Raw genomic sequence first — 13,817 nt, 5'->3', positions numbered from 1 at the left:
AGTCTGCTCTGATTGGTCAGAGTTTCAGGGTCATCCGCATCTGTGGTTTTGGCTTCTGTTGCAGTTAGGGAATGCTTGTAAGGGCGCTGAAGCTGACTTTTTTACACACACACACACACACACACACACACACACACACACACACACACACACACACACATACAGTAGTGTTCAATATAATAGCAGTCCAATGTGACTAACCAGATTAATCCAGGTTTTTAGTATATTCTTTTATTGTAACATGGCAAACAAGGTACCAGTAGGTGCAGTAGATTCTCAAAAAAACCAACAAGACCCAGCATTTGTGATATGCACGCTCTTAAGGCTGTGCAATTGGGCAATTAAGTGAAAGGGGGGTTTTCAAAAAAATAGCAGTGTGGCATTCAATCAGTGAGGCCATCAATTTTGTGAAAAAACCGGTGTGAATCAGGTGGCCTCTAGTTAAGGATGAAGCCAGCACTTGTTGAACATGCATTTCTCTTTGAAAGCCTGAGGAAAATGGGTCGTTCAAGACATTGTTCAGAAGAACAGCCTACTTTTATTAAAAAGTTGATTGGAGAGGGGAAAACTTATAAAGAGGTGCAAACAATTATAGGCTGTTAAGCTAAAATGATCTCCAATGCTTTAAATGGAGAGCAAAACCAGAGACAAGGCAGAAAAAGGAAGACGACCATCAAAATGGATGGAAGAATAAGCAGAATGGCAAAGGCTCAGCCAATGATCAGCTCCAGGATGATCTAAGACAGTCTGGAGTTACCTGGAAGTCCTGTGACAGTTAGAAGACGTCTGTGTGAAGCTAATCTATTTACAAGAATCCCCAGTAAAGTCCCTCAGTTTGCATATGTAAAAATACTTGAAGAGGTCATGTTGCCTTATGCTGAAGAGGACATGCCCTTGAAATGGGTGTTTCAACAAGACATTGACCCCAAACACACCAGTAATCGAGCAAAATCTTGGTTCCAAACCAACAACATTGATGTTATGGAGTGGCCAGCCCAATCCCCGGACCTTAATCCAATTGAGAACTTGTGGGGTGACATCAAAAATGCTGTTTCTGGAGCTAAACCAAGAAATGTAAATTCATTGTGGAATGTTGTTAAAGAATCTTGGAGTGGAATAACAGCTGAAAGCCACAAGTTGGTTGACTCCATGCCACACAGATGTGAAGCAGTTATAAAAAACTATGGTCATACAACTAAATATTAGTTTAGTGATTCACAGGATTGCTAAATCCTAGAAACAAAAAAGTTTGCACAAAATAGTTTTGTGTTTGTAAAGTCAACGGCAGACACTGTTATTTTTTTGAACACACCCCTTTCAACTAATTGCGCAATTGCACAGCCTTTAGAGCGTGCATATCACAAATGCTGGGTCTTGTTGGTTTTCTGGACTGGTATTATATTGAACACTACTGTATATATATATATATATATATATATATATATATATATATATATATATATATATATAGTATAGTTGATCCCTGTGTTTATGTTCATGTTGTAGGATTAGTTTAGGTAATTCATGAGTGTGTGTTTGGGTATAGTGTTTGTATGCATGTGTTTGTATGTGTGCATGTGTGAGTCAGTGGTAAAGCAAGAGAAAAAGAAAGAGCAACAGTGCTCATGAATTCAGTGTAAATGGATTCAGTGTGTAGCAAAACTCATAATTTTAGCAATGTTTGGATGTGTGTGTGTGTGTGTGTTGTGTGTTGTTGCCCCATTGTCCACTGAAAGAGAGACAGAGAGAGAGCATCGCCAAAGTGCTCTGTTAGTGCTTGCTACATTCTTGTGGGTGCTCTCATTTTTAATGTTTTCTTTGATTTCGTATAATCAGACATTCAGCACCCCCATATAGCCTGACTGGAATGATCCATTGTTTCGTAACCTCACATTCCTCCGCTGTGGCAATTCGACAGTTAGACTGGTGGTCGAGTCTGGCTCCTTAGATCGAATAGTCGAATATTCCAGTTTTCAGGGCCACCTCTTGTTATGACTCACAACCTTATGGAAGTCCTGGTGGCTTGATAATTTTACACTATTTATATGTTACCTAGATCCATTTTCTAATTTAAAACAAAAACAGGGAAATCTCACATTTTATAATACAGGACCATTAAAATAGAAGGTTTGAGCCCCAAAGTCACCAGTTTGATGCCCGTTGATCATGCAGAAATTTGTATTTGAAATTTCAAATACCAGACATACTATGTACTGGAGCGTCATTAAGAGGGGGACTTAACCCAACTGCTTAATAAACTGCTTTAACTAGTAACCTGATGTCCAGCTATATATAAAAGAGTTTAAGCTCAGGAAACCCACCCTGGCTAAAACAAAAAAGAGGTTAAAACAAAAGGGCACACAAGTCAGTGAAAAGGTGTACACGTTGAACTATTAATAAAACATGATAAAACGGACAGAGGACAAAACTGTTAATAATAATAATAATAATAATTTACTGTGTAATCATTGTCAAAGGCAAACATTTCCGAAATTTAAGACACACAAGATACAACATGAACAGTTTCCTCAAATTCAGGACAAAAACAAAACCATCCATCACATGGAAAGGATGATTCATTAAATTCTCTGCTACAATTTATTTTATATCTCTAAATATCCATAACAAATAGAAATACAATGTATAAAAAGATGAATCTATGTATAAAAACCATGAAATACTGTTGAATCAGAGAGAAAATATGTGCTTCATTTACACTTGTGATTCTACGTTAGAGGCTCAGAGGTTTGTGAACGTGGATAAATACCTGAACTACTAATGTCAAGACAAACACACATTATTGATGTGGTCAAACAAAATGTTACAGAGGATTTTATAGCTTCCTAAAGCCGGCTGCCATTCTCTGAAGTACAGCAGAGACTTTCACAATTAACTATTAGAGTGATGATACACTGATGCAATTAATGTACTGCATGATGACTTTTAACTGTCTCTTCTGTGTGTACATCAGACTCAGCAACACTATATAAGAGGATGAGTCGAAATACATTTTTTATACCAATATAATGCTTATATATTAGTTTAAGTTTAGCAGAATAACATTAGAATTAAAAGACTAATATTTATTTGTAATAATAAATTCAGTCATTTAAATCTGCTAGCACACACAGTCCAGGTTATCCTTGATAACAAAAATGTTCTGTGAAATGATATATATATATATATATATATATATATATATATTGAAGTTATACTATGCAGGAATTCTCACTTACTGTTTGTAAACACAACATTCAAACTTGGCCCCTCTTCTCCAGCTCAGTGCTGTGTCCACTATTTTTGTAGCTTCATGCCCACAGGCTAAAGCCCAGGAATATCCCAAACACAGAAAAAAGAAAAGAGAAAATACAGTGATAATTGATAAGTCATTTAGAGGGACTACTTTTGTGATTTTGTCTGATTCTGCACATTGTTTTGGAGGAAAATCCTGCATAGTATACCTTTAAACAGCTGCATACACAACAGGGTTTGCAGGAAACAGAGCAACCATTAAAACATGTGCTGTCTAATACTATAACACAGTATGTCAGTGACTTTCAGCACCAGCTCATGGCTATACTGCAGAAATTATAGTTGAATATTTTGAAATGGTGGTACAATTTATAGTCCATTTCTGATGCTTGTTAAACCCTGTTTTTTTTTACCACTTCCCTGATGCATCTCAATACAAGTCTTATTGTTGATTTAACATCTTCTGCAAATAAGTAATGTATGACTAATTGCTAAAGTATTGATACATGAAGCTGGAGACACTTGACTGAACACACATTTCCCTGAATTATAGGAAGCAAAATGTACTTTCACTGTCCTCATCAGAACTTGATCATTCTTCACATTCAGCTTCACAAGTCACAACAACTGACTCACTCAAAAAACAGATTTTTTTTTTGTTTAATGCCAGAAGCAGCTATGTAAAGGGACAGTTCACCCCAAAATCCAAGTGCTTGTTTTTTTCCTTACTTGTAGTGCTATTAATCAGCCTACATTGTTTAATTTCTAGTTTCATGTAGCAAGCATCTACTTCTGACAACATGAGATGTAAACATTAATGGAGTCCTCCTCGGTTGAGCTGTGAGGCTAGCTAAGGTGAACTGTCCCTTTAAATCTCACAAATAGGGTGAGTAGTAGGTGATTAATTGTGCAAACATAATATTCTGGTGCACCTCTTAGAGGCAAAGAACAAAAATACTAAATTAACATTTTTAATCAAGAAATGCTTTGCCATGTGTTTCTTAGTGCCATTTTGTGTATACATTTGTGTTAAAACCCTCACGTCTACATAAGGTGAGGTTTGACATTTATTATTATGTGCAATAATGTCACAATTTGACATTAAACCTCAAACTAAACTAATACGACATGAGGCTACTTATTTTAGGTTTAGGCTTTGCTGCAGCTTTACATTCTGCACTGAACAGGTGGTCAACCAGGAGCACGTTTTATACAAACCATTACTTTTGCTTTAATTCGGGGCGTCCCAGTGGCACACTGGTATAGCGCATATCACATAAGGCTGAGTCCTGGCTCGGAACCCTTTCCTGCATGTCTCACTCTCTAATAACTGCCAAAAAAATTACATTTTGCTTTTATTCTCCACTTTAATGGCAGAAGTCAGGCCATCAAGTGTGATCCTTTCCTAAAAATGTAGCTTTCAGACACTCCTCGCCCTAACGGCTTTATGTTACCGTTTCCGTCTCGTGCTCCCTGGCATCATTACCAACCTTCACTTGAAGGCACGGCTACATCTTCCTTGATGTTGTGCACAGGGAGCTGTCAACTGAAGAATGGACCTCCAGCATCCATTGCTGCTCAGCATCTGACATAACTAGATTCAAACTTGAATTCCCATCATTGTGTCACCTTCTGTTGTCCAACATTCAGCTGGACCAGTTCGGATAAACTGGCTCTGTTTAAAAGGACCCACTGAGTGCCAGCCATGATATTGTGTAACAACCACTGGAAGCTGCGGTCATTGCTTGGCCTTGCCATCTGGCTTCTCCTCCTTGTTTGCTGAGGTCTGCCTGGCAGTTGCAGGTCGGACCTTGGAAGGGTCACATGTAGCCTTGTTGTTGTCCGATGAGGCTTTGGCAGTTTCTGGACGCGTTTTGGACTCCTTCTTTGGCGGTGGAGGGGTGGCCGGCTCCCAGAGGAGAAACTCATGCAGGAGTGTGTTGACAGCCTCGGGACACTCCATCATGATCATGTGACTGCCGTCCTCCAAGACCTTCAGGAAGCCCATTAGGAGAATCTGACAGGAAGTTAAAAGCAAAAAAAAAATGTTGACATTTTTTAATTGTATTCTGTGACAGGATACTGGCCTGGTTTAAGTGTAGACAAAGAAATTAAGCTCTAAAGCTAGGTTTATGGTTGCCATAATGTTCCTGGCATTATTAAGAGGATATGGTGCTTTGGGGCATAAAAACCATCCAAAAAGCTAGAAGAACACCTCTTATAAGCCCTTTTTTAATATAGTCAACCTCTTTGGTCGCACCTATTGTCATTTTTCTATAGAAGGGGAAAAAAATCACTCTGGCTTGTTTATATTTCTTTGGACCAGACACAGTCTTCTTGGTTCAGATGCAAAAAAGTACTCCTGCAAAATAGATAATGGAGATGGTGGGGAAGGGGAGGGAGAATGCTGCGTGATAGAGGCGACCAATGGTAGATTTATGCCCACAGTCTCCATCTAGCCAGTCAGACTATGGTTGAGGTAATAAAATATCTTACGTCCATTATGGCAGTCTGGTATAGTTCACTCTAACTAACACTTGGCTCACACTATGACAGTAGTGTCTTTCATAGGTTTAGTTTCCCAGTTTGAACCCCGGGCTTTAAAGCTTGAAGAGTCCCACTCACCTCCGCCATACGCTGGTCTTCTTCGACGGGGACAAACTTGTCATGCATGCCGTGAACCAGCAGGACAGGCACTGTGAGTTCAGCATGGTAGACCTCGTCCCCCTCAGGCCAGTACTGCCCACTCATCATGGCGCGTAGCACAAAGGACGACACGTTGAAGGCATTGTTGTCTTTCAGCAGCTGCTTCTCTTTGGCACCCTGCCGGGCAAAGCCAGCCCTGTAGGGGGCAGAGCTTATTAGATATATCTGAATTACAAATGGTCTAAAAAACAAAAAGAGGATACTGGTGACATTAACATAAATGTTTGGGTATTTTGGCAACACCTGCTTATTAGATATATCTGAATTACAAATGGTCTAAATGGTCTAAATGTTTTAAAAAATAAAAACAGGATACTGGTGACATTAACATAAATGTTTGGGTATTTTGGCAACACCTGCTTATTAGATATATCCATGCCATGCCATATCCAGCCATGCAGTCAGCATCAGACCCCTAGCTGCAAAATACTGACAATACTGAGCATATCTGCAAACCAAGCGAGCAGTCATGCCTTTTAAACAGAAAAGTGGCTTTTGGAAAAGAGAAGAGATCATTTCAGTACCACAGTGAGAAAGACAGTCTTAGTACTTTGACCATCAGGGCGCAATCCATGGTTCTGACAGCTTTCTCTTTGACCTCTCTACTGTCCCAGTACAATAGCCTAAGTAACTTATTCAACGATAAAAATTAAATATATTTTTCGTCAAATATATATACTGTGTGTGTGCTTCATAACTAGTGCACACCGCCGTCATAATAGTGTGCACTGGGGTAAATATTGTTCCTGTTACTGTGTTGCTGTCTGTCTTACTTGAGAAAGCTCCAGGCGAGAAGCGGGGAGAGGCAGTGAAGCACACAGGTGGGCAGGTTGAAGATGGAGCAGAGGCTGGGCTCCAAAGCCGTGGGACCGCCTCCGTTGATCATCACCATCTTGTGGACCTGTTCCGGAAACTCGTGGGCCAGGAAGGTACAGAACGACACACTAAGAGGGCAAAACAAAGGGCTGGTTTCAGGTCAGATTAGAAGAATCAGGGTAACCATGATGTTTGTTTTGTGGGCATTTACTTTTAGATAGAACGTTCGTATTTGGAAAGTTAGGTTTTTTTTTTTTTTTGGTTTGTTTAGTTGTTGTTGCTTGCTTTAAAAAATCTGGCTCATGACGGTAGACTTTGGCCAATCACAGGTCCTTTCAGAGAGACCAATCCTATTAGTTGTTCTACAAATGTAGATGTGTGTACACATCCGTTCAGATGCCAAAAGTCTGATTCAAAGTTGGAAAATCCTGCAGAAAAAGTTGCTATTTCAGCATTGGCTTCAACTGCCTATACTACAATGCAACCCATGAGTAAAAGACAAGCAGAAAGTTTAAAACAGACTGGACAATAAATGCAATAAATATGTTTGGATATCAGCAAAACATTTCTGAAAATATGTTGCTGATAGTTTAGCCTTCTGCTGACCATAACCGTGAACTCAATCCTCATGTTCACAAGTTCATGTTTATGTGGCGAGTTTGAGCCTCGAATCGAAAGTATGACATCTCGAAAGGCTTAACAAGATTATGATTGCTGCGACATAATGGCAGCTGGATCACAGTCATGATCGAAATGAGTGAAATGAATCATTAGAAGTCAAACAGGTTACTGTGTGAAATGCATGCATTTGGCTGTGCTTGTCTGGTGGGAGGGGCTTAGGATAGCTGTAGGAGGACAGCTGTATTTTCAAAATTGAAGCATTAAAACCATTGAATTAAAACAGCCCGGTCCAACTATAAATGAATAGCAAAATTATGCAATTATCAAACTCTAAACTAACCATAAACTATAAACTCCAACTATGTCAATGTTTAGTCCACTGATATTGTACTGGAATTACACAATATTTAAATGAGCAACACATTGCATGTCTTGGCCTTTCATACTTAAATATTATGGACAACAAAACAGATTGAGTTAAGTTTAATAGTGATATTTAACTACTTTCAGCATATCCTGAAGTCTTCTTGTGTGTGTTGATTTAATCTTAAATTTACCCGTAAGAATGTCCGATGAGAATATTCCTCTTGCGTGCATATCTCTTGAAGATGAGCCTCATGTCCTCGGCCAGAGCATAGAAAGTGTATGCAGCCGCTATCTGTGGTGCTGAGCTGGCCCCATGACCCGCCAGGTCCGGAGCGATGACCTCATAGCCCTGCCTGGAAAAGAAGTCCAACTGGCTGCCCCAGATATCCAGTGAGCCTCCCACTCCATGGATGAAGAACAGGGCCACGTCTGCATGTGTCCCTATACAGGCTGATATCTTCCTCTCACAGTCTATCACCACAGAGCGCTTTGGCTTCCGCCTGCGCTTCCTGGGTTGTTGGGACTGGTCATTCTGTCCCGCAGCAGGTGTGTCTTCTCCCGCTCCTGTTTCAGCCGTCCCATCTTTTACAGCTGTGATAGAGTCCGACCTGCCGTCAGGGATGTTGACGGGGGCCGAAGAGTTCCCACAGTCGGTCAGCTCAACCTCCACAGTGCTGTTTTGTTCCGTCTCTCCATTCTGGCCATTTTTCAGCTCCGCACTCGCCCTGTCACCCAGGTTCTCAATGAATAGCTGTCCGTTACGATATACTGTGATCTTCCGTTTGCAGCTGATGCTCCCACCCGGCCCAGTGGGCTCCTCCACCACCGGCCTGTCAGGGATGATGTGTCGAACCCGCAGGACGCGGCCTGGTTTCACCTCCACAAACTCGTAGCCATCAGCCGGTTCTGAGGTTTCTACAGGAACCACAACGTTGGCCGACTTTGAGGTCAAACAGCAGAGAAGACCCTCCATAAAGCTGGTCAGCATGGCTGCCAGTCTACAGGGAACACATCCATAGAAAAACACACGGAAGTCAGCACACACTTTAAGTACATTTTGATACTTTTGTACTTTTACTTGAGTAAGTTTCTGAATGCAGGGATTTTACTCGTAGTGGAGTAATTCATTGCTTGTCAATTGTGTTATATCTCCTTTACATATGTTTCAGTGTTGTGGTTGTCAGTCAGAAGATGTCATAAATTGACTTTTTATCCATTTTTAAGCCACACTTTATGATTCACTTTTTACCTATTTATTCTTACCAGATGAAAGATTTTAGTCATCGGATGTCTCTTAAGTTATCAGAGGACCAAGCTGCTCACAGACCCTCAAGAGAAACACGCGATTATTTTAACATGAAACTGCTTTATGCAGTGTTTTTATCTGTTATAATCAACAGGTCTGTTTGTTTTGGAGAGGAGACCTCTGCGAATCATTCAGCTTCTGGTAAAATAACCTCCTGAACACTAAAGGGATCCAAACCATTAGAAGCTGACTGCAATGACGGCGATAGTGGAGAAGACAACAACTCCCATGATTCCACACTGATCTCCCCCTGATCAAATATGTTAAAGTTAAGCCAGTTTAGATGAGTCCCTTTAACATCATGTAGTGATGAAGTACATTTTCTATCTATCGGTGCTCCGCTGGCTTATATCTTAAGTCTGTTTTTATACTTACAGGCACTGTAATAACAAACATAAAAAATATCCAAAAGTACGTATTATAAATGTGTGATGTTTATTTATTATATCAAAAGAAAATCGATGTATGTACTTGTGTATTTTAAAAGTTGAAGCAACAGTTAAAATGTAAAGCAAACACACCTTGTGTTGAGAAAGGTGGAATTTATAAATGCACATTAGCAAAATGTATCATAATTTGTGTTTGCTGAACATTTTAGAATCTGGCATAAGAAGAAAAGTTCATATTGTACATATCTTTGTTGTAATTCTTTGATCACACATCTGATGAGATTTTTAACCTGGATTCTGAAGTTCTAAAACTAAAAACTAAAAAATGTTTAAAAGAATATCTCTAGTATATCATTATCATAATATACCCCGCAAACTCCCAAATATGAGTATAAGCATCTGCCCCAGAATCACTCTTATTTATCTTAAGGAATCTTTAAATCTCTACATTAAATGAGCATCTGGGATCCTTAAACAAACCATTCAAAGAGGTAAACAAGTTGTTGTGCCTTTACAATCTGGCGTCTCATTATGACTCAAACCCTTGAGACTTTTCAGTTGGACGCAACTCAGCAGCGTCGTCCCTCAGCGCAGACTTTGGAGGTATTAATAGATGGGCCCAATAATAGCTCAGTGAGTTAAAGCTGTCCGTCATGTGATCACTCTGCACCGGCACACACCGCCATACTGTCTGTCAAAACTACAAAACGACCAAGGCAATTAACTGCACTTTTTTGTAGTAGGGCCCAGTAAGTATGCTTCTTAAAAGATGTTATATTTTCCCAATATTGCAACCACCTACAGCAACAAATTGGCTTCTTGATAAGCCAATTTTACAAATCAGTGAATAATCAGCGAACTAAATATGCAAAGACTGGATGAGTGTAATGCATGTTTACACAGTGCAGATACAGCTTAAGGTATGGTTGTTAGATGATTATCAACCATGGCAACAGCACAGCAAGTGAGCAGGGTCTGCAAGTCTCTCTGCTGGCGGCCTGAGCTCACCTTCCTGCCGTTCCCCTCCCTGCTACAGGGGATTATACTCTGTGTCTCTCTGTCTAAGTCCACACAACACAATCTGTCCATCTCCTCTCTGGATGACAGCAGTGACACCGTACGGCAGCTCTTTTATCTTCTGTGTGATTTGCTGCATCTTTTTCCTGCACTTGCAACCCACCAACCACTGTTTTCATCTGGGGATTATGGACACAATGTAATACAGCGTCCCTGCTTCGCTGGCTATTCTCGTGGCTTTTCTGCTTACACCTGCACTTCCTTTATCCAAACAGCAGTGTTGTACATTGCTGTGTGTGAACAGACCAGAGGAGGCTGAACTGACATATTCACCTCGAATTATATTCTCACATCCAAATGCATCCATTACCCAGACACAAGGTGTGACCTGATACATGCAGTCATTGTTTCTGTTCAGCAGCCCATGTTCTGTCTCTTAGTATCCATTTAGATTAAACACTAGAACAGGCATATTGAATCTTTTACTACTCGTTTCTACCCTTACAGACAAGGAAAACTCACATTTATTCACCATGCTTCCCTTTTAAATAGCCAGAATGCACTCTCAGATATTAGAATCAACTTTAAAATAGACTATTGCTTTGTTAAGCCAAATGCAGAGGTGGTGTTGTGTTAAAAAACTGCATTTCCCTGCCTCTTTTTAATTGCAGTCTCCACTTGTCCCTCTAATCTAGTCCATATATTATTCAAGGGGTAGAGCATAGATGGTGTTAGTTTTTACATAAGGAAAAACTAGCTTCACTATAAAAAGTTCTTGCAGACAAACATTAGTGACAAATAACTGAGAAAAACACTCTGTAATGTTGTTTCTGTCCAGTCTGTCACACTTTCTCTGAGCCAGAAATATCCACTTCAGCAGTACAAACATTCACCAAACTTTCCAGTCTCATTAATATTCTGAAGGTTTATACAGATGGGTTTGTTCATATATCATTCATAGCCTGATTTATAAAACACTTTATTCCTAAAAATTTGGCAAAATATTATTCATTATGTATGAAGTGATAAAAAGAGCTATCAAAAATCCACTCTGTGACTCTAATACGTTGTTCTGGAAATGTATCCAAATTACTGCATATTTAACTAAAGAATGCCTTTTTTTGAATATTTACATAAAATCAGAAAACTTGCAATACAAACAATAATTGTCCCAATGAAAGGAATCATGTGGTGTTATCTATGATCTCGCCATTAATAAGACATTTTTTGCTATTCACATGTAGAGTCTTGCCTTAATTACGGCTGTGAGAATATACTTTATTCATTCAGTTTGATGGAGTAACCAGTCTTGAAACACCAGACCATATTTGGCACAGCACTCAGGATTTCTTCTATGCTCTTTTTAAGGAAAGTTGCACAGAAGTCACATCTTGGAATAGCTGTCCAGTACTACCACGGGTCAGGGCTTGTTCTGCTTTATTAAAGGGCAGATCATGGCAGTAATGAGGGAAAGGCAATGGCTACAATTTCAAGCTGACCCACGTCTGAAACTGATCACCTCACAGTCACACTACTGCTTCCCTATGCCTGAACAGAGTGGTATACATTGTTTTTTTCAGTATTATTCTTTTGCTGTGTCATTACTGCATGTGTTTGCCTCCGTGTGCTTGATGTCATCTATTTGGACATGACACTGTACGATGAAGCGCTGCAGCAGGTTTGATTGCTCTTATGCTCACTACTGTAAGTAGCTTCTGTTGACCGTGGCTGCAGGAGGCTGTTATATAACAACACGCAGGTCAGACACAATCACAGTGGGGACTGATGCCCAGAAAAGAGCAGAGACTGTCATCATGGGGATTAAAAACTACGAGCTGCTAAACAATATGTCACTGAACATTGAATCGTGTTCATTTGACATTGCGCTTGCTTGCTTTAGTGCTGTTTATCTTTGAAAAATAGACTTCTGGAAGACATTTTAAGCAGGAAAGAACTGCATTATAGTACTGTATCACTGTCTGCATGTTGCTTCATATGAAGACAAATGCTCTAAGCACAACTGATGAGAAACTCACTAATGACGATGTTCAGTAAAGTGGAATTTATTAAAGAATAAACATATTTTCATTTGTCAATTGTGCCTTTTAGGCCAAATTCAGTTGTTCAAATTGGACAGTGTCCATCCAGCCAACAGTCAAATAACAAGTCATAATTTAACACCAATTTGAGGAAAAAGAGAAACACAGAAAACAGCATGTTTAGGGAGAAGCTAGAGGTCCCATCTGTTTACCAATAACGCAGCAAATGATTAATTCCCCCCTTTAGTCCACTCTATGGTTAAATTAAATTTCATATTTTTATAACACTTTATACCCCGTTTGTCTCGGATAGCCTAACAGAAACGCAACTTGCAGCGGCCTGTTTCTTGTTTGTGGCCAATAATCTACAGTATAAAGTATAACAAAACAACACACAAGTCTAAAGAGAAATAGTGACTTAAAAAAGAAATGCCTACCTTTATATTTCCAACAGCTCCGCGTAAAATATGATCAGATTTATGTTGTTTTCTTATGAAGCATCGAGAGTAGGAGAGCTATAATCTGTTGCAGTCAATCCAATTATCTAATTTATCTGGATTCTGTTGTCCCGTAGGTAGCCTCCACATGGCGCTCAGTATTAGCCTACTGACAGGCAGCATAGCTCTCTGTGTGGGCTTCACAGGTACATCCTCAATATCTGCAGGTTCCACATCTCCACTTCTATGTTGAGATATCGCTGTTCAAAGACACTTCTGGATGTCACGGTGTTTTTAATCCATCAGCTGTCGGTGCGACTGAAGCAGCTCCTGGTTCAGTGTGTGGATGTGGAGAGCTGCCCCCTGCTGCTGCGTGACGCGACACAACCAACACAACAACTCTCTCTACAAATATAAAGTAAATATAAAGTGCTGTTACCAGTGGTGTAAACAGTGGCCTAACTGAATGTTAAATTAACTGAATCCCCCCCAAAAATAAAAATAAAAATAAAAAATAAAAAGAAAATGTAATAAAAAGAAAATTTCAAAGCAACTTGTAGCCTACCCTATATAGAAGATATTTGATCTTTCCCTATTCAAATAATGCAGGATATTATCAAATGGACGATTGTAAGCTTTTAGTCATCATAACTTTGATATAAGGGAGAGAACATTTTGAGAAAATCACCTGTTACAGCAGCGAGTCCAAGGGATTTAAATAAAATAAAATAACGACAAAAATACAAATAAAATAAAAGAGCTTTATACATTAAATACAAGATATAAAAAAACAAGATAGATGGCAAATAGAATTAAGTAAAATAGATGCATACACTATAAACTAGATAAAAAAGGCAAAAATACAACA

At 39.4% G+C, this 13,817-nt stretch overlaps 1 protein-coding gene across 1 annotated transcript; it reads right to left on the bottom strand.

The window, feature by feature from the left end:
- Window positions 1-4,990: 4,990 nt before the first annotated feature.
- abhd8b (abhydrolase domain containing 8b) lies at window positions 4,991-13,411 on the bottom strand. Its single transcript, XM_059341624.1, has 5 exons — window positions 12,950-13,411; window positions 7,953-8,759; window positions 6,732-6,902; window positions 5,878-6,094; window positions 4,991-5,269 (listed from the first exon to the last, which is right to left on the bottom strand). The coding sequence occupies exons 2-5, from the start codon at window positions 8,747-8,749 to the stop codon at window positions 4,991-4,993; spliced, it is 1,464 nt and encodes a 487-aa protein (XP_059197607.1). The 5' UTR covers window positions 8,750-8,759; window positions 12,950-13,411.
- Window positions 13,412-13,817: the final 406 nt, after the last annotated feature.

This window comes from Centropristis striata, chromosome 9, assembly GCF_030273125.1.
Source record: "Centropristis striata isolate RG_2023a ecotype Rhode Island chromosome 9, C.striata_1.0, whole genome shotgun sequence".
NCBI lineage: Eukaryota > Metazoa > Chordata > Actinopteri > Perciformes > Serranidae > Centropristis > Centropristis striata.
Note: the sequence above shows the minus strand (reverse complement) of the source record. Positions and strands in the feature narration are given on the sequence as shown.